We start from the raw sequence: 25,239 nt of genomic DNA, 5'->3' as shown, positions 1-25,239 counted from the left end.
GGCAGCGGATCAGTGATTCTCTCTCATCACTGATGTTTCTCTCTCTCTCCCTCTGAAATCAATAAAAATATACTTTGCTGCCCTGCGGCCCCTGTGCCTCCAGGGCGCAGAGGAAGTGGCTATTTCCCGGCTCAGTGCTCACAGCGGGCACGAAGAATGGTTTGTAGCCTGACATTCCTGAAGAAAAAAAAATTTTTTTAAACTCAATGCCCTGTATTAAATTTAATTTTTAAAAGCTCAGGGAGTTGCACAACTCCGATGTCTGAGGATTCTTTCCATAAGAAAAAAAAGGCTTAGATGTGGGAGCACTCAACGGAGGAAGGCCCTGGGATGGCCCACATCCACACGGTAACACTGGCTCCAGGCTTTCCCCTCTGCGTCCAGAACGGCCAGGACCCCCTCGGGCGTCCCACCCACCAGGCAGTACCTGCGTCCCCGGTGTGGGGACTTGGGCCTGGGGTGCAGGAAGCTGCCCGTGACCCAGCGCAGCCGGCAGGGGACCCCTGAGACGTGCTGAGTCCTGGAGCCTCCCCACGGGCTGCCGAGCTGCACGGGGTGGGGGTGGGGGGGCGGGGCTCCAGCACCCGGGAGGCACCTCATGTCTCCAGGCGGCCGCGGGGACCGGGCTTCGGGGCCCCAGGAGCAACTCGCAGCCCCGCTAAGCCCACGGCACACTTGCGGCTCCACGTCCTCCATCGCCCTGCACCCCACACCCCGCCCCGCACCAGATGCCCCGCGCGCTCACCTCTGTCAGCTCCTGCAGCCACGCAGGGGTTGTGGGGGTCCCAGACTCGTGACTAAGGGGAGTCCGGCTGCGGTCCCGCCTAGACAGCGGAGCTGCGTGCCCTTCCTGATCGCCGCGGGCTCCCGCCAGCCGGGCCGCTGGGACTGCACCTCTGCCCGCGCCAGCGCCGGATGTGAATGGATATTAATAACCGGGCGGGGGTGCCAGGAGAGGCGGGGAGGGGGCGCCTGGGGAAGAGAGCCCAGGACCGAAGGAAGGAGGTGCTGCGGGCGGTGGAGAAGCGGGAAGGGGCAGGAGGAGGTGGGGGACGCACCGCAGTGGGACACGTGGGGGCACTGGGCGGTGCCAGGAAGGCGAGGTGGCCAAGGCAGCAGGGCTCGGCCCCACGAGGGTCTGAGCCGCTGTCACCTGGTGGGACCCCAGGCAGCTGGAGGGGTGCAGTCACCTCCAGACCCGCTCCCTCTCCCCGGAGTGTCTCTGCACCCCACCCCAACACCCCTGGACCTGGAGAGGGTTGAGACCCAGGCTGGCTGGGCCTCTGCCCAGTGGCCTTAATAACATTCACAATGTTGTGCAACCATCACCATGATCCATTTCCAAAATCTCATCCAAAAAGAAATTCTGACCCCTTTAAACACCAGCTCCCCACCCTGCCCCGGCCCCTGGGGACGCGCCTCCTGGCTGTCCAGTGAATCTGACCCTCTAGGACCTCGCGTGGTGGGTTCTGCAGGATCTGAACCTCCCTGCCCGGCTCCCGTCACTTGGCACTGCCTCTGGCTCAGCCGCGTGCAGCCGGTGGAGCGCCTTCTTTTCAAGGCGGAACCCGAGTCCCTTTGCGGACGGACCAGTGTTTATTCACCCCCCTCCCCCTCCGGTGGACAGGGGCCACGGTGACTGGGCTGCTGTTTTCATAACTGCCTGGTTCTTTTACGCACGACATTCAGCCGCCCTGGGACCTCCGGGCACCACCCCGACGCCTCACTGAGAGACGGCCGGGCGTCACCCTCCGAAGCTCCTGCACAGGTGCACTCAGACGGGTCTCCCCGGGCTGGGGATTCAGGCCGACCGGCCTCACCGCGGCCTCAGGTCCTAACACTGGTGAACCAGGTCACACCCAGGTCACTCGGAAGCCTCCAGGAACCCGGCGCAGCTCAGCTGCCGAGGTGGCTGAGGGGCCCAGCCCCACATGAGCCCACAGCGCCCCATCAGAACCCACAGATGACCACGGGCCAAGGACAGCATCCATCAAGAGCAGGGGGGGGGGGGGGCTCCCCACCCTCTAGGAAAGCTTGATTCCCGGCCTCCTGCAGAGCCTCAGGCCCCACGGCCTTCTCCCAGTGGCACTGGCCCAGGAGGGAAGGGCAGGTCCTGTGGGGCTGGAGCCACCAGGAACCTTGGAGAGCTGAGCGAGCTGAGCGCCTCACGCCCTGAAGCACTCCTCCCACCCCACCCCCACCCCCCCCCGGAAGCTGAAATGCAGAGCGAGAGTGTTTCAAGTGCACACAACACTGTCTTCTCCCAGAACCAGCCCCATGGGCCCCCCTCCAGGGTCCTGGGGCCCTCAGGCTGGGTGACCTGCAGAAAGGGGCTGGCTGGGACCTAGGAAACCTCACGTGTGACCTGGAGGTGGGAGAGGAGGGAACGGAGGCCCGGCGGCCCGTTCAGGAGGAGCCGGGCACGTTGCAGGTTCTAAGTGCGCACAGAGCTGCGAGGGTTTGATGATCAAGTTTCGACCAGCTCCGCTCTCCTGCCTGCTCCCGTGCAGTGAGCATTGGCAGCCTTCGCGAGGTAGGACCCGGAGACCAAGACGGCCTCGCCAGTCAGTAAGAGGACCTGCTGGTCTGTTAACCCTCACGCAGCAGTAAGAGCCGGGCAGGGGGCCCAAGACCTGCTTCCTTCACTGGAAGGGGCGAGCGCTCCCTGAACTGCAGGAATGTGGGAGCCTCCAGATGGGTCACTGACCAGCAGAAGCTGCCAATCAAGAGCTTCTTCCCGCCCACAGCACCCGGTGACCAGACCCGCAGGGCTGCCTTCTCCCGGAGCCTGCGGAGCCGGGTCGTTGGCGCCCAAGCCTCTGTCTCAGGAGCAGTGTGAGCACCTTTACACGTGGCTCAGCCTGTGGGTTTGTGTCACGTCAGGAGCACTTCCATGATTGTTCAGCACAGCCCTCCTGTGAGGCTGGATTTGTTGTTTACACGCGACGTGATAAACACCCGTGAAACAACTCCCACCTCGAACCAAAAAGCGGAGCCCTCGCCTACCCGCCTCCCAGGGGATTTAAACCGGCAACGGGGGCTCAACCCAGACCTGAGACCACAGGCCAATCAACTGGCACTACCTGAGGATGACTCAAGGCTTTGATGCAAAACGCTGGTTTTATTTAACGAGAAACAACATCCAAAGAAACAAATGGTCAAACTGCATAAAACAGCCAACATTTGACTCAACCAGGTCACCTCCCCACAACAGCTCTCCCGTGGCCAGGGCAGGGGAGGGGGCGGGGGTCTCGTCTCCGAGCCACAAGAACACCTGCCCACAGCCACGTTCTAACTGCACGAGCATCGAGCATCGGCGGAAAAGCTACCCCTCCCCAGCAGGACATTGGTGCTGCTTCCCGGGTCAGTACCTGGGCCACGCCCCGTTCTCCCACCACAGGCCGCAGCCCCCAGCCCTGGCCAACGGCTCCCCTGGCTGGGGAGGGGCAGCCGCCTGTCCTTCCCAGTCGCTAGTGGCCTGGGGCAGCCTGGTGGTCACTTGGGCTTCGGGCTGAGGCGCTGGAAATAGGGGAGCTCCCCCAGGGCCCAGGCTCTCCCGGGACCCCCAGCTGCCTGCCTCAGCGATGCCAGGACCCTGTCCTTGGGGCGAGGCCTCTGGCCCAGGTGCCGCGTCGCCCTCCTCTGCCTCTGTGTTGTGCCAGGGAGCATAAGAGAGGACGCTGAACCCCCTCATGAGCAGGGCCGTGCCCGCAGGGACCAGCTGGGCCCCGTAGCCTGCCGGGGAGATCTCCAGGAGGCTCAGCCGCCACGGGCTCAGGTCCTGCCCCGGGGCCGCGCTCTGGAGCTGCAGCACACACAGGTCAGGCTCCAGCAGCACGCCCCAGCGCTGCCCCGGGGTCCTCCGGATCCACCGCGGGGACATGTGCCGGAGGTAGGTGCCGGCGGGGCCGCCCACCATGGCCATGGCCTGCAGGCTCAGCAGCCAGCTGTCGGCCTGAGCAAGGTCCACCTCCCGGGTGGCCACCAGCTCCAACAGCATGGGCTCCCCTGGGGGCACGGCCTCTTTGAGACAATTATGCGGTAAGACATAGGGTCTCGGCCAGTGGGAGCAGGTAGGAACCCCCCCAAATCTCCAGGGAAGACCCTGGGTCCAGTCAGCATGCTCGGGACCCAGGCCCAGGGGTGCCGCGTTTTGAGGGGTCACCTCGGTGGGCATCAGGCCCGGCTCTTCGGACTCATCAGGGTCTGACGCCAGGGTGTCCGAGCCCCAGTCCCCAAGCTCACCCTGTTCGGGCTGACCTACGCCCTGCCACCCGCTGGGCCCCATCCCCAGGGACGGCACCTCCTCTGGCCCCGCCCAGGGGTGCTGCACCGGCTCAGGGTCCGAGTCCTCCTCTTCCCAGTCTCCCGACTCCAAGGACTCCTTAAAGCTCAGGAAGAGGAGCTTAAAGCAAGGGAAGCAGATCCTTAGCTGGTTCCCATGTTGGAGCTGATACAACCAGAACGCGTGGAGTTGGGACACGCCCTCCCTGCCAGGCCGCTCGCTGCCCGGGCTGCACATGGCGGCGCTGCCTGCTCCTGGGGGTGGACAGCACTTGCGGGGACTGTAGGGGGAGGGGGGAGGGCCAGGGGTGCAGGGATTTGGGGTGGGAGGGACGAACTGGGTCCCAAATCCACAGGGACCTGCAGAAGTGGGGAAGGGTGAACTTCTGGAAATTTCTTTAGCTGATGCAATTGCTCTGGTCTCTGGAGAGCTGTAAGGAAGAAGCCCAGGAGGTCAGGCGCCCCCTATAGGCAGGTGGGCGGGCGGGTCGGGAGGGACCCGCCGGGGGTGGGGGAGGAGCCTATACAGGAGGCTCTGCTCAGTTCGGCGGCTCAGGCCTGAGTCACGTGGGAGCGTGGCCCCTCCCCCACCCGCCCAGGACCCCAACACCCAACCAGCCTCACCTGCCGGAGCCAGATGAAACCTAAAGGAACAAGATGGCACCAGCCGGATCCGGACGACACCGGATGGCACCTGATGGACCCAGACAGGACCTAATGGAACCAGACAGAACCTTAGGAATCAAGATGGAACCGGACAGAACCTCACAGAACCCAGCCCCTGAGCTCATGCCCAGGCCGCACTGGACAGTTTGGGCCCCTTAACTCCCCCTCTGCCCACCCTGTTCCCGGGACCCTCTCACCCAGCGGGCGCCTCCCTCCTCCGGGCGTCCCAGGGAAAGGAGGGACAACCGCCGCCTGGGAATATAAAGGCTTGTTTCCCATCATGCCCTGGGCTGATCTGCATACGCCTGTGAGGCTCCGCCCTCCACACCTTGAAACTGCTGAGTCACCACCTCCTTCGCTGGTCGCCACGTGCCAGGCCCCCTCGCCCTGGTGCCGGCGCCATCTTGGTACTTGTCCCTCTGGGTCGGGACCCGCGGGTCCCACGTTGCGCGCCGTCCCTCTGTGGTCTTCGCCCGGAGCGGCCCCCGGGGCCCCCTGGCCCGTCAGGGCCTCATCCTCTGCGGCTTGAAGCGGGTCCGCTCTCCCTGCCAAGAGCAGACTCCCTGCATTTCAGAGACGGGCCATTGCCAGTTATTTCCATTTTACCTACATGTCCCCACTCTTTGGTTCTCCTTTCCACTTTAAAAGACTCATTTAAAAGGACATATTTTTGAAGATTTACTGTTAAAGGAGTTGTGGGTTCACAGCAAAACGGAGCAGGTACAGGGGCCCGGCCTGGGGCCTGTGTGCCCGCAGCTGAGCCGGGGCGCCTCGGCACACGGACGTGGGCTCCCTCTTTGTAAAGGGGCGAGATGCCGGGGTTCGGGGTTCTCAGAGGAAGTTGTTCCTTGTGTGACTGTAGCTTCAGTGTTTCCCTGGGAAGCTGAGTTCACGGCTCTCCCCGGAGGCCATCTTGAGCCGCCATCTTGGACCGCCATCAGGACTCTCCCCGGGAGGCCACCTTGAGCCGCCATCTTGGACCGCCATCAGGACTCTCCCCGGGAGGCCATCTTGAGCCGCCATTTTGAACCGGAACCACCTCCCTTCCCCTTCCGGTAAGGCCACCATCCTACCCGATCAGGGCTCATCCTATGACCTCATTAGCTTTTTTTTTTTTTTTAATATATTTTATTGATATTTTACAGAGAGGAAGGGAGAGGGAGAGAGAGTTAGAAACATCGATGGGAGAGAAACATCGATCAGCTGCCTCTTGCACACCCGCTACTGGGGATGTGCCCGCAACCAAGGTACATGCCCCCGACCGGAATCGAACCTGGGACCCTTCAGTCCGCAGGCCGACGCTCTGTCCACTGAGCCACACCGGTTAGGGCCTCATTAGCTTTAATGAGCTCCTGAGACCCTCCTCCTGATGCCATCCCACGGGGTTCGGGCTTCCACATGGGCGTTCTGGGGGCACAGTGGGGTGTCCGTGCTTAAGCGAAAGGCCTTCCCCAGGACGTGTGCCTGAGGCGAGGCCTCTGGGGGACTCGCCAAGTGGACGGGCAAGTCAGCCGTCCCTTCCCCGCTCGGGCCGAGCAGTCTAACCGCCGCGGCCGTCTCCCCCTCGGTTTGACGGGCGCCCAGACGGACGGGGGAAGCTGCCTCCGGGCTCCGGTCGGCGGGGCCGGGACTGGGCGTCGGAAGGAAGGCGGCTCGGCCGCCTCTGGGAGGAGCCGGCAGCCGCGGTGCGGGGTAAGCGGCTCCCTCCGGGCGGGGGCGGGGGCAGCGGGGGCAGCGCTCCAGGCCGTGACTCGGAGCCACGCACCGTGTGCCAGCAGCGCCCCCTGGTGGTCGTTCCGGGCGGCGTGGACCCTGGACCCGGGCACTGCCCTGCCCCAAGCGGTGACCCGGGTCCAGGAGCCCAAAGCCGCCCAGCACCGCGGGCTGGGCCGCTCCCAGCGCAGCCTCCTGAGCTGGGAAGTCGGGATGTGGATGCCGGGATCCCAGGTCCTCTCCCCACAGGGACCGGCTGGTGGGTGAGGCTGGGGCCGGGGCTCTCTGTGTCCCTGTGGGTGTCCGAGCCCCTTCCCCTGGGAGTCCCCCACCCCGGCCCCTCTGTGACCAGCCAGGCCCTGGAGACGGGCCATGAATGTGTGAGCAGGTGCGAGGCCGTGCGAGGCTGTGGCGTGGCGTGTGTTCACTGGGATGTGCGCATGTGTGCACGCGTGCCGAGTGTGGGTCTGAGTGAGCACCTGCGTGAGGTGCCTGGGTTTCCGGGGCGCAGGGCTGTGTCCGGCTGGGACAGACGGGAGGCCCCGACCACCATGCTGCCTTGGGGACGTGGACTTAACATTTACCTCTTGCTGTGACTGGTTCTCCCAGGAAACCGCGCGGCCACGGCCCACAGCCCTGCTCGGGGTCCAGGTCAGGCTCTAGGGACCGCCACGCCCGTTTGGGGCTCGCCCGTGCCAGGCCCCGAGGACAGGCCGCGCTCACACGGGTGCGCTCACCTCCAGGCGGGTGAGGCCGGTGAGGAGCGGCCTGGCTTGTCCCTGAGGGTCTCGGGCCTCGAGCAGCCAAGTTCCCGCCGGGCTGACCGCCCCAATCGCTGGGTGCAGCTGCTCGGCTGGGCTCCCATCCAAGGAAAGTCCCCTGAGAAGTGGAGAAAAGGGGGTCTTGTCCAAGTCCAGGGCCCTGCATCCCGGCCAACGGCTGCCCTCGGCTGCAGGAGCTGCGGCACAGCCTGGGGAGGGCCTGATGCTGAGGGAGGCCCCGGAAGGGGAGGGGAGGCGGCTGGGCAGCCTGCAGACACCAGACACGATGCTTATGTCTTGCTGAGAGGGTTGACACCAGGGTCACCTGGCACAGCTTAAACGCCAGCTCCTTCGCATCCAAGCTTTTTAAAGACAACAAGCAGCGCGGGAAAGTGACACGCCGGCCCGGGGTCGGGGCGCGGGCCCTGGAGGTCGGGGCGCACCATGTGGCAGACACCCCGGCACGGCCCGCGGGTAAAGCCAAACATTCTGCTCCCCTTTGAAAGTGGGGACTCCAGACGTCGGCTCTGGGGACGCTGGGCTGGTCGGCGCTCACACCCTCAGCCCGGGTTTCAGCGGTGTCTCTGGGTGACAGACGTGACTAAAGCTTAAAAGTCTCTTTATGCCCATGGCTCGAGGGACAGGACTGCGGTTCTTAGAAGATGGCCTGATTCTCGCAGTTTTATACCCAGAAAACCTCTGAGAACGAAGCTATCAAATTAACGCGTGCAGCCTACAATCTACGCTGCCCGCACATTCACGAAGCAAGCCCGTGTTTCCCACGTGTCAGGACGGCGTCGGGGAGGAGGTCATGAAATCCCCTGCTGTTTCCCACGCTACACGTGGAGCCAGGGCCTCGGCTCGGACTCCCCCCGCCCGGCAGCCCGCTCTGGACCAGAGTGTGGAGCGGCCCCTTCGCTCCCCGGGCGGCTGGTCCTGGCCGGCACGGCCACCTTCTTGGGCCAGAACTGTCCCCACCGCGCGTGGAGCCGGTGGTGCTTGCACCTGGCACTTACGTGGAAAACGCTGAGGACGGAGGAGGGGTGTTTGCTGTCAAAGCCGTGGGGGAGCCAGGCCCCTGTGGGTGAGGATCCCATGGGAGTGGCTCTGAACTCCACACTCAGCTCCACACACCCCGTGCCTGGGAGAGGCCGCATTGGCTCAGACCCGCTACCCTAGGCGGACCCACATGCCCACTGTCCCTGCGCCGGCTTCCTGCCCACCCCCGCGTGCCCAGGTGGGCCCATCAGGCAGGATCCCCCTGAGCTCAGAGGACCAGACAATGGGGGGGCCTTGCTGTTTGGGGACCAGAGGGAGGCCGGGCCCAGGGAGGGGGTGGGAAGTGGGGGTAGAGCTGGGTGGTCAGGAAGGATTGGAGGTGAGATGCCTCATTTGTTTCAAGGACAGACACGACCTCCTCCTTATGCCCCGTGGGGGGTCAAGACCACAGGCCAGAGTGGGGGTTCACCAGGAACCAAGAGGTCACTGATTCGATTCCTGGTCAGGGCACATGCCCGAGTTGCAGGCTCAATCCTCAGTAGGGGGCATGCAGGAGGCAGCTGATCAATGATGTTTCTCTTTCATTGATGTTTCTTTCTCTCTATCCCTCTCCCTTCCTCTTTCTCTAAAAATCAATAAAATATGTTTCCAATCCAGCCTCGAGTGTGCGAGATCAGCACCCCTCACTGACCCTGACGGGACCCCAGAACTCACTTCAGCCATCAGAGGACAGGATGGGTGCAACAATTGATGGGGTGCAGGACCGTCAGGCACAGGCCTGCTGCCAGTGAAGGGGGGACGCGGAGGGTGAAGACAGGAGCGAGAGGAGGGTAACGGAAAGGTACCCATCAGGCCTTCCTGCGATATCGAGAACAAGCTGCTGAGTACGGGTTTGGTGAAACAGGAAGTCAGCCGTAAGGGAAATCTTGGAAATCCCAGCACCTCAGGAAAAGGAAACCACACGTCGTGTGGCACGACTGTGGCTCCGGACAAACCTTGAGATGCCCAGAGAAGCAGGCACAGGACAGAGGAGGCTCGCCCACCAGGATGACAGCCCGTCGCCCGTAGACCCAGGAAAGCCACCCGCGATGGGTGCGTGTGCGTGTCTGCACAGGAAAGTCCTGCTACGTTACAGAAGGACCGTCCACGTCCACGAGGGAGTGAGATGAGCCGAGAGGCACCGGCTGGCTCACTGTCTCCAGGCCCGTGGTTTGTGCGGCTGCAGAGCGAGCCGTCCTCTTCAGATTAACTGCTTTACCACGTCCTCCAACCACAGCACCTGTTGTGAGGGACAAAGACTGACCTCCTGCCTGGACGGCCCCAGGGACCTGCCCGAGCGGAGCTGAGCGGGGGCCTCGGCGGGCTGGACTGGAGGGAAGGGCGGGCTGACTTGGGCGGTGGCCTCAGGGACAAGCCCCCGGTTGGGCCTGAGAGAGGACCTGGGTGGCGTCCTGGTCCCGGCTGGGTCGTCACGTGTGGGCCCCTCTCCAGTGCCTCTGTGCCCTCTGGGTGGGCAGGGGCTGCGCTTCACCCTGCACAGGTGCTGTGGGTGGTCCTGTGAGGACCCGCTCCTTCCATCTGCCCAAGGCTAACCCTTCGGGACATCCTGGGGGACTTTGTCCTCTTCCATCCAACTGGGACCGATCCATTCTCCCCTCCCACTCTCTCTGAGAAGCAATGGGGGGAATGTCCTCCGTGAGGATTAACTTCACGACAACAAACCCACCAGGAGCGCAGAGGTCTCCCTCCCGGAATGCCCCGCACAGGAGTCTCCAGGGCCTGAGCCTGCACAGCCTCCCTGGCGCCCCGGGGGGACCCCCCTGTTCAGGGAGCACCTGACTCCCACCCGCAGGCCCCTGGGCACCCGCAGGGGGACCCAGCCGCATTTCCCACAATCCTCAGCCTGCACGCCACGCACCGGGGAGCCTGGGGCCCGTCCCTGGGGCGGCCCGCCCAGCGCCCAGCAAGGCTGCTCTCCTGGAGGCGCCTGCTGTTCCCGGAACTTCCACCCAAAGCGCAAAGCGCGGAGACACAGACGGAGGGAGGGACTCGCTGCCAAGAAAGCCATGCTTCTTCCTTCCCCGTGGCCCGTTCCCACAACTCAAGTGACTTCCCATAACCGCGGTTCCTTGCATCTGGGACTTGGGGTGGCGCCTCCCGCGCCCCTGGGGCCTCACCCCCGCGGCCTCCGCCTCCACCGCGCGGCTCCGCCCTGGAGCCTCCCGTTTTCCTCTCGGTCCCGGCTCCGCGCGCAGACCAGCGGCTGCCGCACTTCGAGGAGGTGCTGGCCGCCGGGAGCAGGTGAGGGGCGCTCGGGCGGGAGGGGGGCTCGGAGGACGGGACGAGGCTCCGAGTTTGGAGGGGCTCCCTGGACTCCGGATCGCCGAAGAGCGCGCGCGCGGGACTCCCCTCTTGCCGCCGAGACGGGGCTCCCAGTGCCAGACCTGTCCGTCCGCCGGGGCGCAGGGTGCCCGCCCCGAGGGGAGAGGACGGAGCTGCGGGGCGCTGGGCCCGGCTCTGGAGGGCGAGGGGGTGGGGTGGGCAGAGATGTGCCCTGCGCCCCGCCCACGTCCAGCGGGTCGGGGCGCGCACTCGGGCACACACCTGCACCCACACTGGCGCACGGGCACGGGCACTCCTGGGGGCGCACACACGCGTGGACTCCCGCTCCCGCGCACACAGCACCTACGCTCACAAACGTCGGTCAAGCAGCAGTGAGCCCGGCACCGCCCTGACCAAGGGGTGCGTGGGGCGCACCGCCCCTTTCGTGTCTGTGAGTTCGGCCCCACGGGTGGTGCCCTGAAGAATGAAAACTGCCTTCCACGCGGCTGGGTGGGGAGCCCTCCTGTCTCGGGGACTGTGCGGGGGGCGGGGGGCGGGGGGGAGGGATGTGCTTCCAGCACAGGAACTAGGATGGGGGACGGGGCAGCCAGGCAGCGGGGACAGTCCGGCAAAGGCTGTGGGGAGTTGGTTAGCCTGGCCCAGACGGGGACCTGCCTCCCCAGCTGGGTCCCTCTCCCAGATACCGCCCGGAACATGCTCACACCACAGAGGGACATTCAGAGGGGCTGCGCGCTGCGCCGACAGTTCTTCCTGATAAATCCCGTCGGGGCGGGAAGTCCCCCTCGCAGGCTGGCGCCCCAGCCCCCTCCTCCCCTGGCCCCTTCCCGCCAGGGCCGCAGGCGCTCTAGCAGCTGGTCTCAGCCGAAGGAGGTGCCCCAGCCGCCTTCAATGCGGGGGGGGGGGGGGGGGCGGCGGGTGGTTAGCGCAGGTCCAGTCTAGTCCCTGCTCCCATCCTCCGGGCTCACCTGCTCCCAGGGGGACACCCTCCCTCGCGGTGCGGGTCCCTGGGGTGGGAGTCACTGCGAGGGGCCGCTGGGACAGGCGCAGACTGGTAGCCCACCTCAGCCGCCCCGCCCGCCCCTGCCGCCGGCTCCGGGAGGCCTGGTGGGTCTCAGGCTGTCCGTGTGCGGCCGGTAGGGACACACCTGGGTGGCACAGTGGTTTGGGCCGAATGCCAGGCGCTGGCCAAGATGCAGAGCCGGCTCTCCATGCCACCAGCGTGACGGGGGCTGGGCAGGCTGTGGCGCCTGCCTGCGGTGGTTTCGGTTTAGGGGCAAAGGTGTGTCAGGATTCTCTTTACCCAGACTCTGCCGTCATGCGGGGCTTCCGGGGACGGGCAGGGCCTCGGGCAGGTTCAGAGCGGCCTGCACCTGACCAGGCCTGCCCCCCGGGAGCCCCGCCTCAGCGGGCAGACACCTCCCCGGGGGACACCCCGCCTCAGACTCGCCTCCCAGGACACAGCGGAGCCGGCCGGGCCATCTTTCCCGAGGTCACATCCACGGGAACACCAGGCGGCGGGAGGGGCCGTGCACACACAGCACGTCCCGTGGCCACAGGCGTGTCTGCCAGGGAGAGGCTCAAGTAGATAACGGTGTTTAAGGCTGAGTCCACGTCAAACAGTTCTAGGACTCAGGGTCTGAGGTGTCGTGAAAACCGACCGGGGGGGGGGGCGGGGGGGGAGACCAGGGAGGCAGGTGGGGCCTGGAGGCGGCGGCAGAGAGAACGCCCGACAGCAAAGGTGGCCAGGCCGGGCAGCGAGGCCCCACCCCCGGGGCCTCTGGAGTTCACTCTCTGATTCTTTTTTAAAATATGTCTTTATTGATGTCAGAGAGGAAGGGAGAGGGGGAGAGATGGAAACATCAGTGATGAGAGAGAATCATTGTTCGGCTGCCTCCTGCTCGCCCCCACTGGGGATCAAGCCCGCAACCTGGGCCTGTGCCCTTGACTGGAATTGAACCGGGGACCCTTCAGTCCGCAGGCCGAGCTCTATCCCCTGAGCCACACTGGCCCGGCTCCCTCTTCTGTTTGTGACAGAGGCCTGGCTGCCTCTCTTTCGCTTTCCTTTCACTTGTCAACACACTCTCCCTGCCGAAGTCCACCTGTGCGGTCAGCCTGTGACACGCAGACACAACCCCGCCAGGTCACTCACCTCATCGTGGTGCTTGGTCCAGGGACGTTAAGGCTGACCTTTGACCTGCCCAGCTCAGCTGAGGTGGCCCGCCCCCTGTGCTGGGTGCCCGAGTGGGCGTGGGTGGGGTCGGGGCTGCAGAGCGATCATGGGAGGCTGCATGGAAGAGGTGGCTCAGCCGACAGAGTCCCTGACCCCGCTGGAGCTCCCAGGCCTGGGCTTGAGAGACGGCCCATCTGTCCACTGACTCAGCCAGCATTTCAGAAAGGTGGCCTGGAGCGTGGAATGCGGGGTTTATCAGAAGGATGAGCAGGACACGTCAGGAGAAGGTGTGAGGAGGAAGGTCCCGAGGGCAGTCTCCTCCCTGACTCCGAAGACCTGGCCTCGCCTGCCAGGGGGGCGCCCGCCTCCTGCTGGTCCCCACGTCACCGGGAGGAGCGCACGTCTGGGCAGAGGCCCTGGCTGCCTCCGTGCCGCTGGGCTCGCGGCGGGTGTGCCAGGCACTCACTCGCACCAGCCTGTGGGTGGCCGAGGGCTCCTCTAGCTTTGGTTCCCTGAGGACCCTCCCAGGCTCAGGTCTGCCTCCCCCTCCTCTTTGGGGCTGGAGTGGGCGGGCCCTGGGGAGCGTGTCTGTACCTCAGCAAAGGGTCAGTGTGGCCCGCCTCCTCCGCCCCCGGGGTCTGGGTCAGCGGGACCCACGTCCGACTCCCCGGCGAGTGTGGGGCCAAAGGCTCTGCCGAGGTCCCCGGAGGTGTCAGGGCCGAGGAGCCCTCAATGTCTGAGGCACAGGAGCCGTGCCCCGAGGCCAGGGCTTCCCCGAAGGGGGGGGGGGCGTCCTGCAGGGGCTCAGGGCCTCAGAGGCCCCACAGCCTGTTCTTGAGCAGAAGGAGGCGGGGCCTGAGGGCTGCCTGGCTCCCTGTGGGCACGGGCAGGGTCTTCCCTCAGCTGGTGCCAGGGCTCCGGCCAGGGGTGCAGGTAAGACGGCCAGGACAGCAAGGCCCGTGGGCCCGTGGGCCTCGCAGCGTCCCGTTCCCGGTCAGACCTTCCCGCTGTGAGAACAGTGACTGCCCTGGCTGGGTAGCTCAGTTGGTTAGCGCATCGTCCAGATCTGCCACGGTTGTGGGTTCGATCCCTGGTCAGGGCACATACAAGAATCAGCCAATGGGCGCTCTCCCTCTGGGAGCCGCGGGCCTTTCCTTCCTCGTTCCCTTTCCCAGAGAAAAGGAAGAAGAAGAAAAGAACCAGCCAGTGAAGGAGCAGAAACAAGTGTCTCCCCCCTTCCTCTCTCTCAAGTCAGCACCTTACGAAACCAACAATCCGCGCAAAACCCAAGTGCCCCAGCCGACACTTCTGGGAAATGGGAAACTCTGAGGCCGTGAGAAGATGGGCGTCTGCCAGGGCTGGGGCGGGGCCAGCACTGCGCACGGGGGTGTCAGGGCAGAGACCCGGGCGGGAGGCCGCAGTGCTGGACGGCGTGCAGCCCAGGACTGACCCCTGGCCCCTCAGTGGACTTTAGTCCGTGATAACGTGTCCGTGCGGCTCACGCCCTGTGGCAACACGGACGCTAACACGCTAACTTGAGACGCTCCTGAGGGAATAGGGGGGGTGGGGGGTGGGGGGTGGGGCGGGGGGGAGCGGCTCAGGGAGCCCTCTGACGGTCTACGACCCCTCTGCCCTGCCTGACCCCCAAAAGGCTGCTTTTTATCAAAGGGTCAACAAATGGACTGACAAGCCATTTTAAAGCACTTTATTTATTTGAAAAACATATTAGTATTGTTTTCAGAGAGGAAGGGAGAGGGAGTGACCCCGAAACCGGGACCTGTGCCCTGACCAGGAATGGAACCCTGACCTCCTGGTTCATAGGTCGGCGCTCAGCCACGGAGCCACACTGGCCTGGCTTTCAAGAGTTCTTAGCACTTGGGGTGACTGTCACCTTCCCCGTGGCCACATGGGCCCCTTGTTCCACAGGAACTGGAGTCGGCGCTGCCACAGCTGCGAGCTCCTCAGGAAGAAGCTTCCGGTCCCTACAAGCAAATCCGGCAAGTGAGCCCAATGTCCCTGGCGCCCAGCGCTGGGACGCGGGAGTGGGATGGGCCGGGCGTCCACGGTGGGCAGGGTGCTGCCAGGCCAGGGCCCCTCTGAGGCTGAGCGTCCCCATCGCCCGCCCCCCAGGCACTTTGCGAGTTTTATTCTTGAACCAAAAGGGTGAACCCCAGGATGAAGCAGGTACCCTCCCAGGGGCGCTTCTCTGACAGCCAGAGGCGCCGGAGAGGGGGACAGCTGGGGGCAGGGGTAGGTGCTGGCCTCGGCACCATGGTCAGGAGCCTGGCCCGCCTGCCCCGGCCCCTGCAGCCCTGTGACCCATGGGCTTCCCTTCCTCCAGGGAGAACCAATGAGGCCTCGGATCCTGCTGGCCACTTAGACCTCAGCACCCCGCCCCGTCCCCACAATGCTGCTCTGGGCCCTCCTGCTCACGCTCATCTCCCAGGGCGCTGGGGCAGGAGGTGAGTCCGATCCCCCCCCCCCCCCGCCTCCCTCTCTCTCCCTCTCCCTCCCTCTCTCTCCCTCCCTCCCTCTCCCTCTCTCTCTCTCTCCCTCTCTCTCTCTCTCTCTCTCTCTCTCTTCCTCTCTCTCTCTCTCTCTCTCTCTCTCTTTCTCCCTCCCCCTCTCTCTCCCTCTCCCTCCCTCTCTCTCCCTCCTCTCTCTCTCCCTCTCTCTCTCTTCCTCTCTCTCTCTCTCCCTCTCCCTCTCTCTCTCTCTCTCTCTCTCTCTCTCTCGGAGGGGGGGCGGGGGCGGGGGGCGGCAGTGGGGGAAGGGGCACGCCCAGGCCAGCGCAGGCCCAGGGACTGACCGTGGCCCCAGGGAGGGCTGTGGGTGAACGTGCTGAGGCCCAGCCGTGGCCACGTGTGAATGTCCCCCCCACAGCCTGGGACGACCCTGTCTGCACGGAGGGCGTGGTGTCGGTGACCAGGGGGGCGCCCGCCGAGATGACCTGCAACATCTCCAACCCCTTCCTCCACGTCAGCGTCTGCCTGCGGGCCCCCGGCCGGGGGGACTGCCAGCGCCGGGGGGACTGCCGGCTCGTCTTCACCCAGGCGGCCCCGGGGTGCTCCTCCTGGGACGGGTGGCGGCTCTGTGTCGAGGGGCCCTCGGCGAGGATGGTGACGGAGGAAGCCCGGGCCAGCCAGGCGGGGGAGTACCAGTGGACCCTCGTGGGGGGCCAGACCGAGCAGTTATGCACGACCCTGAACGTTTCAGGTGAGGGGCGGGGCCTCAACTCCCCCCAGACCTGGGGAGGCCTCCCCTGCGTCCCCGCAGTCGCTGCGACTTCTCTCCATGTCCAGTGCCCCCCGGACACTGTCCGCCTGGCGCCGGGGCCTCCTCTCCGACCACCCGCCTGTCCCCTTGCTCCCTTAAGACCCGCCCACTTTGGTTCACTGAGAAAATGGAACCAATCAGCTGAGACCACCCCAACCGCCTCGCCTCTCCCTGAGCTCTGTGCCCGCTGTGACCTCCTGGAACACCAGCCCCCTCGGTTCCCGGGGCCACCCTTGTGCTCGGACACCCTCCCCGGTCCTGTCCGCCCAGGAGCACTGCCCCCTCGCCCCCTAAGTCCCCCTCGCCGCCCCGCCCCTCTTCCTTTGCTCGGCACTGAAGTCTCCACAGCCCCTGCCCCACGGGCCCTGGTGGGACTCCTGAACCCAGGGCTCCTGGCACCTGGGCCAGTGGGAGGTGGGGCTGCCTCAGGCCGGCCCCCGGGGGCCCCCTGACCACCCTTATCTCCCTGCAGAGCCTCCCGAGCAGCCCTCCACGCCCCCCTGGGGTAGGTATCCTTCTCCGGAGCTGCAGTGGGGGAGCCCGGCCCCCCACGGGCGCCTGCGCACCCCGTTCCCTGCACACTGTCTGTCCCTGGGCTTCTGGCCGGGTGCTGTCCCCATGGGTGTGTCCCAGGAGGCCACGGGCACCCCCTGATTCCTGCTGCCATAGGGACTCAGGACCCTCGCCCGGCCCAGGACCCCCGCCCGGCCCAGGACCTGCACTCGGCCCAGGACCCGCCCCCGGGGCGGCTGCACGTGGCCCTCATCCTGGTCCCCGTGCTGCTGCTCTGCATCCTGGCGCTGGGAGGCCTCCCGTTCTGGCGCAGGAACCTTGGTCGCCCCACGCACGTTCAGTTCCCGTAGGTGCAAGGCCCGCCCCTGGCCTGTGGGCTGGGCGGGGAGTGGGGGAGCCAGGGTCTCAGAGGACTCCACCAGCTGCCGGCCCCCCGTTGTCCCCAGGACACCCTGGAGGGCCGTGTGGGGCTGGACTTCCGTGAGACCCAGGACACGTGGCACACGCATGTCTGCGTGTGCCTGAGCATGCACAGCCCCATCACTCACGCCCCCCGCCCTCCCTCCCTCCGCAGGTGAGTAGGCGATGCCCATCCGAGCGGAAGCAGGCCCCTGCACCCACCCACCCCCAAGGCTGCCGACCCCCCGCAGCGGAGCCTCCCTGTGCCCCAGCCCCGCTCTGGTGGACGGTGCCTGAGGCGCAGAGGGAGGCAGAGGCCTGGCCGTGTGCAGGGGCCTTCGGCGAGGGAGCTCCTGCCCACCCAGGCGGCCCCTCGGGAGAGCAGGCCTGCTGGTCACTCACACCAGAGCCAGGGCTCAGCCTGCTCCACCTCCCTCCCTCTCGGCTCCTCTCCCACCACCTAAACGTGAACATCTTAAGCTCCAGAGCCCTTGCCCTAAGGGGACCAGCCCCTCTGCACCCCTCCTTCCCAGGCAGGGAGGGGGCTCCTGGGGACCAGCTGTGCCTCCAGCATGCTCCAGGTTTGGTCTGTAGTTGATCTTGGGCCTACTCTTTGCTTGACTCTGACCAAGAATAAGTTTTGGGGACCCTCCTGCCTGCAGTGGCTAGGCCAAGGTGGGGCGGTTAGAGGCCCAAGATGCTGTGTGCCCACCTCCACCACGAGGGGGCACACGTTCCTCTGGAAAGAGGTGGGCAGGGCACTGCGGGCCTTAGCTGTGCCCCCCCCCCCCGCTCCTCCCCCCGCCCCCCGCGGCCCTGTCCGCTGGCCCTTCCCCACCCCAAAACCACTGCCACACGCCTTCATCACCACCACCATGCCACTGAACAGAGTCCATCTTTACTGAGTACATCAGAGCTTTAACTACAAGTAGTGTATCTAGTGCCTCATCCCTAAGGCTAACTTTCTAAAAAATATATTTTTATTGATTTCAGAGAGGAAGGGAGAGGGAGAGAGAGAGAGAGAAACATCAACAATGAGAGGGACTCATGGATTGACTGCCTCCTGCACACCCCCCACTGGGTTGGAGCCTGCAGCCCGGGCCTGTGCCCTGACCTGGAATCCAGCCCTGCCTTCTGGTTCACCGGTCACCGCTCAGCCCCTGAGCCACACCAGCTGGGCCCTAACGCCAACTCTTGAAGCGAATAAAATAACATGATGGGCGAACCGTCCAGTGATCAGGGACATACACATTTTGTAAATGAAAAAATCCGTAAAACCTAAAAAAAAAAAAAATGCGTAAAAGCTTTGTGCCGGAGAGTCTCACCCTCTCAGGCATCAGGGAGGCAGGCTCTGGACATCCCGGCGGCTCCTCCCCACGGTGATGGGACCCTGTTCCCCGCGGCTTCCCAGGCGCCAGGGCCCAGAACCCCCGGGGGCTAAGATAGGTTCGGCCACTGCAGGGCCTGGTTGTGCCGCCGCGGGGGGCATGGCTGGCTGCAGGCACCGGGCAGGGCACCCAGGCCCCTGCTCTGGGGCCACAGGAAGTTACGCTTTTCCATCGGCCAAAGCATGGCTGCATTTCGGGAAGTCAAAGGTCACCCTGAGCCCCGGCCGGTTTTCTCAGCGGCTAGAGCATCGGTTGCTGACCCAAGGGTCTCCGGTTTGGGTCTCGGGTTTGCTTCCTGGTCAAGGGCACGGGCGTGTCCCTGGGGTGCAGGTCTGGTCCGGGCCTGGTCGGGGCACATGCAGGAGGCAACCAATCCATGTGTCTCTCTCACATCGACGTTTCTCTCCCCCTCCCCCCTTCCTCCCTCTCTCTCTAAAAATCAATGGAAAAGTATCCTTGGGTGAGGATTAACAACAAAAAGCAAAACAACAAAAAAGTCATTTTACTCTTGAGGTGACGGTGGGTGGGGGGCCGCACACCCGGCCGGACACGTGGAAAGAGCTGCGTCTGGGTCCGTGGGTGGCCCGCCTCCCGCTGGGTCTGTGTTCCCAGGCCTTCCCTGCGGGACAGCCAGCCTGCCCCCACCCCCACCCCCCCCCGCGGTGACTGCAAGAGCCCAGGTCTCTAGGATGAGTGAGGTCCTCCTAGAAGATGGCCCAGAGGACCAGGGCTGCAGGAGCCTGACCCCACCCCAACCAGGGGCCCCTCCTCCTGGCCCTGGGCCCCCTCCCCGCTGTCTCCATTGCCCTGATGTGCCCCGAGGAGATGCAGCCGGGGAGGGGCCAGGACAGCCTGCCACCCCAAGGGCACTCGGCAGGACATGGGGGAGCGGGGCCCACCCGCCCAGCCTGGGCCTCAGGTTCCTGTTCATCCAGGGACCTGCCTCCAAGAAGCCCTCCGAGGCCCCACCACCTCCCCCCTCGCTGCCGGCCTCCCGCCCCACCCGCCCCGCCCACCCAGGAAGTGACCTTTCATCGGGCTTGGGGGCAGCACCTCCCAGGCGCTGGCACACAGCTGGGTCTTGGACTGGGAGAGTCGCTGCTGCTGCTGCCCGTGGGGCCCTGCCTTGCCCCTGCCCCTGGGCCGGTGGCAGGATGGCAGGGAGCGTGGCCCCCGGGCTGCCTCTGCTCCCCGTGCTCCTGGTGCTGGCCGCCGCCGACCCCCCGCCTGCTGGAGGTAAGGCTGACCAGTCCTCTTGGGCTCAGCTCCCCTCTGCCGCCTGCTCTCCTGCTAGGGACGCGCCTTCCCACGAGGGGCGGTGGGGTGGAGCCTGCCCTTCCCTCGGGGCCGTCACAGAACGAGGGCACCTGGACAGGGGCTGCGGGCTGAGCCGCCTGGCGCTGCGTCCGTCCTGTGTCTTCCCTCCGTGTCCGGGTCCTTCCACAGGGAGCCAGCGCCCCGTCAGAGGGACTGCCGTTTAGCTTTTTTCTTTGTAGTGTCTGTTCTTGTTGTCAGAGAGGAAGAGGGAGAGAGAGAGAAACATCAATGATGAGAGAGGATCACTGATCGGCTGCCTCCTGCACGCCCCGCACAGGGGATCGAGCCCGCAGCCCAGGCCTGTGCCCCGACCGGGAATGGAGCTGTGACCTCCTGGCTCCTGGGTTGACACTCACCCACTGAGCCACGCGGGCCGGGCCTCGTTTTCTTTTTCAAACAGACACGCGGGAAGTTCTGCAGCAGGACAGGGAGACCAGATACCCCGAGGGGCGGGTGGGCCTAGCTGCCACAACCCTTGTGCCCCCAAAAGTGGCAGGATTTGACCGAGACGCCGAGGTTCGGATCCCGTGAGAAGGCTGTGTTGTCCCAGGCGGGGGCTCATGCTCCAAAGGGCTGCGGCCGGATTCCCGGCCCGAGCTCGTGCAGGAGGCAGCCGGTCCGTGCTTCTCCCTCTCCAGCTATCCGGGGGCTGTCATTTAATTTAAAAGGTTTAAGTTTGTTGATTGACTTGAGAGAGAGCGGAACATGGACTTGCTGTTCCACTTACGCACGGGTTGGTTCTTGTCCGTGCCCTGCGATCGAACTCGGGAGCCGGACGTACCAGGATGACCCTGCGGTCAGCACAGCCACCGGCCGGCCCTGGGCTGCCGTTTGAGAGAGTCGGTGGAGAGCCAGGGAGGGGTCAGGGCTGCCCACAAAGGGCCGCTGCTCCGGAAGGAAGAAACCCCAGCTCCAGCTGCCCCTGCCCGGCCCTGGCGGCGGGGAGAGGGCGCAGGCCGCCTGGCCCCTCGGGGCCCCCAGGGACCCTTCAGAATCCAGAACATCCCCCTCCCCCAGACCCCGTGCTGGCGCCTGGAGCAGCTTCAGGCTCCCACAAGGGGCCCCGCCTGTGGGGCCGTGTCGGGGGGGGGGGGGCCCCTTCTCCCCACCGCCGCCCCCTGCAGAGGGGTCCGCCCGCGGCCAGGCCGGCGGTGACGGGCGGGTCCTCCCTGCAGACGTGTGGCAGTCCCCCCTCTACACAGTCACCCCCGAGGGGGGCTCCACCAACATCACCTGCTCCGTCCACGTGAACGGGACCCTGCTCGGGGTCCACCTGAGGCAAGGCCATCTGCCGAAGACGCGCAAGGTGACGTACTACGACGGGGCGAGCGCCCCCACCGTGGACGAGCGGTTCCAGGGCCGCGTCGTCTTCTCGGGGCCCACGGACCGCCTGACCATCACCGTGCAGCGCCTGCGGCCGGAGGACACCGGCACCTACTTCTGCGAGGCCATCATGGGGGAGGGGAAGGGCTGGGGCGCCGGCACCACGGTGGTGGTGACAGGTAGGCAGCGCCCACCCTGGGGGCCACGCCGCCCCTGCCGCCCAGACCGGCTCTCCCTGCCCCTCCTGGGCCCCTTCCCTCCACTCCAGCTTCAGCCCGCCTCCTCCAGGGAGCCTCCTGGATTTCGCCCCCACTGGGAGCCCCCCCCCCCCATCTGCACCCTGAAGACTCTCATGGACTCTCCTCACTTCTTCCAGACACACTGTCCCCAGCGGCCAACGCCTGCCCCGGGACTCAGCTGGCCCACTTCACCTTCCCCGTGGCCCTGGCCATGGGCTGCCTCCTGGTCGTGCTGGGCCTGGCCGCCACGTGTGTGCTGAGGAGGAGGCAGGTCAGTGTGCCCCTCGCGGTCACTGTCCCCGCAGGCCGGCTGCCCCGGGAGCAGGGAGGGGAGGAAAGGGGCTCCCTGTCCCCTCCATCGGGGTCCCTGGGGGCTCCCAGGCCGAGGTGGGAGAGGAACCCAGAACTGGAGCCGCCAGGAGCCCTAAGGACTCAGGGCACAGGATGCTCAGGGGCTGGGCCGGGTCCTGGTCGGACGTCTGAGGGGTGAAGCCCATGTATGACCGAGTGTGCATGCGTGTGAGCATGTGTGTGTGCGGAGCGTGACATCGGTGTGTGAGCCTGTGTGGACCTGTCCGAGGTGGGAGAGGACGGGGAGGTGGTCCCCTGGGCCGCTGGTGCCAGCCCAGGCCCCATCCCCCCGACACGGTCCCGGGGGCAAGGTCATCCTCCGCACCCCCACCCCCCACTGCCCGCACAGACAGGCTTTCCCTTGCAGATCAGGAACATGTGCTCGGCGCGGGACAGGAGCATGACGTGTGTGATCTACGAAGACATGTCCTGCAGCCGCCGGAACACCATCTCCATCCCCCACCACAACCAGTGAGCCGGCCCGGCCTCTGCCCCGCCTGCTCCTGGCGCCTCCTCCAGGAAGCTCTCCGGCCTGCCTCGCACCCTCAAGGCTGCCCTGCTCACCCCATGGGCTGCCCCTGGCCCCTGGGAGCCGCCAGAGACCAAGCCGCCCTTCCCCTCCCACGGACCAGCTGGGGTCCGGGCAGCCGGCACGCCTGGCGGGTGGACTGTGTGCTGAGCCACCTGGCCTGACCCAGGATTGCCAGAAGTAAAGGGCTTCTCTTCTCCCCTCGTCGACTCCAGTGTCCGCCCTCAACCAGACCTGGGCCCCTCGGGACTCAGGGAAGCCGCCTGACGAACAGCGAGGAGGCCGAGTCCGCAGGAAACACGGATCCCGGGTCCGAGCAGCCAGGAGCTCAGCTCCTCGAGGGAAGAGCTGGAGGAGGAAACGGTGCGAAATCACAGATGCAGAGTCGGCACAACAGCAAGTTGGGCCCTTGTAGGAGCAACCAATCGATGTTTCTCTCCTCCTCCTCCTCCTCCCTTCCACGCTCCCTAAAAATCAATGGAAAAATAACCTCTGGGGAGGATTGACCAAGAAATAAAATAAAAGCGCCACACATTAGGAGTCCTGGAAATAATGCCTTTAAGTTAATTGACACAACGGTCTGTTTTCTGCTACATCCTTTCACTGCCTCCTCTTTGGTTGCACAGAGCACCCCCCCCCCCCAGCAATTTCACGCTGTGCACACCTCAGGCCTCCTCTGGGCCACCCCGGCCACCAGGAGGGGAACACAGGCACCCCTCAATCCGCCCTCCGCCCCGCACCACGGGGCTGGCCCCAGCAGGGAGGTGGGGGGGGGCGGGCAGGGGGACTCAGGGTGGGGGTGGGAAGCACACCTGCTCTGGGGGGCCAGGAGCCCTGTGACCCCACCAGGTGGCAGCTCTTCCTGCGACTGAGGACAAGGGTGGCCGCGGGCTGGGAGTCCGCCCTGGACAGAGTTGGGGAGAGATGGAGGCGGGGGGCAGGGGGAGGTGGGCCATGAGAACCACCAGTTCTGGATGCCCTGGCGCAGTGGTCAGCAAACTGCGGCTCGCGAGCCACACGCGGCTCTTTGGCCCCTTGAGTGTGGCTCTTCCACAAAATACCACGGCCTGGGCGAGTCTATTTTGAAGAAGTGGCGTTAGAAGAAGTTTAAGTTGAAAAAATTTGGCTCTCAAAAGACATTTCAATCGTTGTACTGCTGGTATTTGGCTCTGTTGACTGATGAGTTTGCCGATCACTGCCCTGGCGGACCCTCAGGGGTTGAAGCTACCACCGTAAGAAACATCCAAACCCGTAAGAGTTTCCGAGTTTATTGGAGCCAAACTGGTGACAGTTGCTGGGACTGAGAACATGTGCCAGGGCCGGGCACACGTTCGGCGCCTCATCTCCTACGTCAGATTCGAGGGCGGAGTCGGACGGGGGCTCCCTGAAGCCCGCTGGTGAGGGCAGGGCGGTGGGAGAGAGCAGGGCAGGTGAAAAGTAAAATGGAGCCCTCGCCGGTTTGGCTCCATGGACAGAGCACCGGCCGGCCTATGGCCTGAAGGGTTCCGGGTTCGATTCCCGGTCAACCAATCGCCGTGTCTCTCTCTCCCATCGAGGTCTCCCTGTCCCTCCCGTCCCTTCCACCCTCTCTAAAAGTCAATGGGAAAACGCCCCCAGGTGAGGGTTGACACCAACAACCAAGTGAAATGGAGAGGAAAAGCTCCTCTGATGTCGGTGGGTATCGGACGAGCACGCAGGGCCCAGCCACGGAGATGGTGTTCGGGAACGAGATGCCGGCCAGGCTCCGGGGTCCCGTCCTGGGCAGCGGTGTGTCCTGGCCGGGAAGAGGGTCACTCGGCTGAAAGGTGTGGCACCTGTCGAGGCAGACGCCGGCCTCCCGCATGCGACCCCCTTTCCGGGAAGGAGTTGTCCGTTCAGACCACCCTGTGTGGTGGCTTCGGTCTCTGCGTTCGAAAGGCCGCCTCGGAGGCCTCTCCTGAGCCTGTCAGGTTGAGTTCATGGCCCCTTTCTTGTCCACAAGGCCCACGCCAAGGCCGGCCGGGCTGGGCGAGGGGAGGGGTGCAGCCCTCCTTAGGGTGCGGGAGCCCAGACGTCCTGGGAGGAGAAGGGCCTCGGGCAGACTGTCCGGGCTCCACCAGCCCCCGCGGGTCGGCAGCCCCTCCCCCAGGCCTCTCCTCGCAGGCACCTGTCTGCCTCGCCACGGAGGAGGCGAGGAGGTTTCCTGAGACTGCGGTGCGGCCGGGCCGGGGGCTGCAGTTGGGGTGCAGGAAAAGGCGGCTGGGCCTGCAGCACCCCCCAACTTCTCACGCCCCCACTGGCTTGACATCCGCCCCGGCTTCGCTCAGCTTTGCAGCCCCATCCTCCCGAGCCCCCTCCCCCATCGCTCCCCCAGCCCGTTCTGCCCACAATCACACAAGCTTGGACCACATCCTGGTTCCGGGTCTCTCACCCCGAAGCACAGTAATCCCCCTTTGGAAAAGCTGCTGTTTGAACTACTCTGCCCTTCTTGGTCTCTTACTCTGTACGTCGTCGACTCTGTTATTTTTAGACTGTGAAATAACGTTGTTTTCTGCTTGAATAGAAAAGATAAACTTAATTGTCTGGCCTTGCAAACGAGCCATCTAACGGATACCCTGATATTGATGCCAGGTATAGATACGATAGGCACCCAAGGATGCACCTTGTCTGTAAAAGTAACTTACACAGTCCTAACCGGTTTGGCTCAGTGGATGGAGCGTCGGCCTGCGGACTCAAGGGTCCCAGGTTCGATTCTGGTCAAGGGCATGTACCTTGGTTGCGGGCACATCCCCAGTGGAGGGTGTGCAGGAGGCAGCTGATTGATCTTTCTCTCTCATTGATGTTTCCAACTCTCTGTTCCTCTCCCTCTCCTTCCTCTCTGTAAAAAATCAATAAAATATATTTTTAAAAAAAAAAGTAACTTACACAGGGACCTAAGAAAGATGTAAAAAGAGAATGCTTCCTCCTTGGGGTGCTCAGGATGTGACCG

The 25,239-nt window shown here is 64.9% G+C and overlaps 3 protein-coding genes and 1 non-coding gene across 4 annotated transcripts; 3 read left to right on the top strand and 1 right to left on the bottom strand.

Moving 5' to 3' along the window:
- The first annotated feature begins 46 nt into the window (after positions 1-46).
- LOC114227629 (small nucleolar RNA SNORA43) lies at positions 47-177 on the top strand. The gene has a single exon (XR_003613713.2). It is a non-coding gene; the product is annotated as a small nucleolar RNA SNORA43 (small nucleolar RNA).
- A 2,412-nt stretch (positions 178-2,589) lies between these two features.
- On the bottom strand, positions 2,590-4,569 carry TEX19 (testis expressed 19). The gene is made up of 2 exons (XM_054709837.1): positions 3,687-4,569; positions 2,590-2,788 (listed from the first exon to the last, which is right to left on the bottom strand). The coding sequence occupies exons 1-2, from the start codon at positions 4,520-4,522 to the stop codon at positions 2,590-2,592; spliced, it is 1,035 nt and encodes a 344-aa protein (XP_054565812.1). The 5' UTR covers positions 4,523-4,569.
- Positions 4,570-5,894: 1,325 nt separating this feature from the next.
- SECTM1 (secreted and transmembrane 1) lies at positions 5,895-17,344 on the top strand. The gene is made up of 7 exons (XM_054709562.1): positions 5,895-6,005; positions 14,863-14,937; positions 15,278-15,398; positions 15,820-16,152; positions 16,685-16,717; positions 16,882-17,071; positions 17,300-17,344. Exons 3-7 carry the CDS (start codon positions 15,344-15,346, stop codon positions 17,301-17,303), a joined length of 615 nt encoding a protein of 204 aa, XP_054565537.1. The 5' UTR covers positions 5,895-6,005; positions 14,863-14,937; positions 15,278-15,343; the 3' UTR covers positions 17,304-17,344.
- Positions 17,345-19,666: 2,322 nt separating this feature from the next.
- On the top strand, positions 19,667-22,791 carry CD7 (CD7 molecule). The gene is made up of 5 exons (XM_054709836.1): positions 19,667-19,748; positions 20,954-21,331; positions 21,529-21,662; positions 22,110-22,213; positions 22,487-22,791. Exons 1-5 carry the CDS (start codon positions 19,667-19,669, stop codon positions 22,536-22,538), a joined length of 750 nt encoding a protein of 249 aa, XP_054565811.1. The 3' UTR covers positions 22,539-22,791.
- The last annotated feature ends 2,448 nt before the right edge of the window (positions 22,792-25,239 follow it).

The sequence above is a fragment of the Eptesicus fuscus genome, chromosome 20 (assembly GCF_027574615.1).
Source record: "Eptesicus fuscus isolate TK198812 chromosome 20, DD_ASM_mEF_20220401, whole genome shotgun sequence".
Lineage (NCBI taxonomy): Eukaryota > Metazoa > Chordata > Mammalia > Chiroptera > Vespertilionidae > Eptesicus > Eptesicus fuscus.
This window is presented reverse-complemented; position numbering and strand designations above follow the sequence as displayed.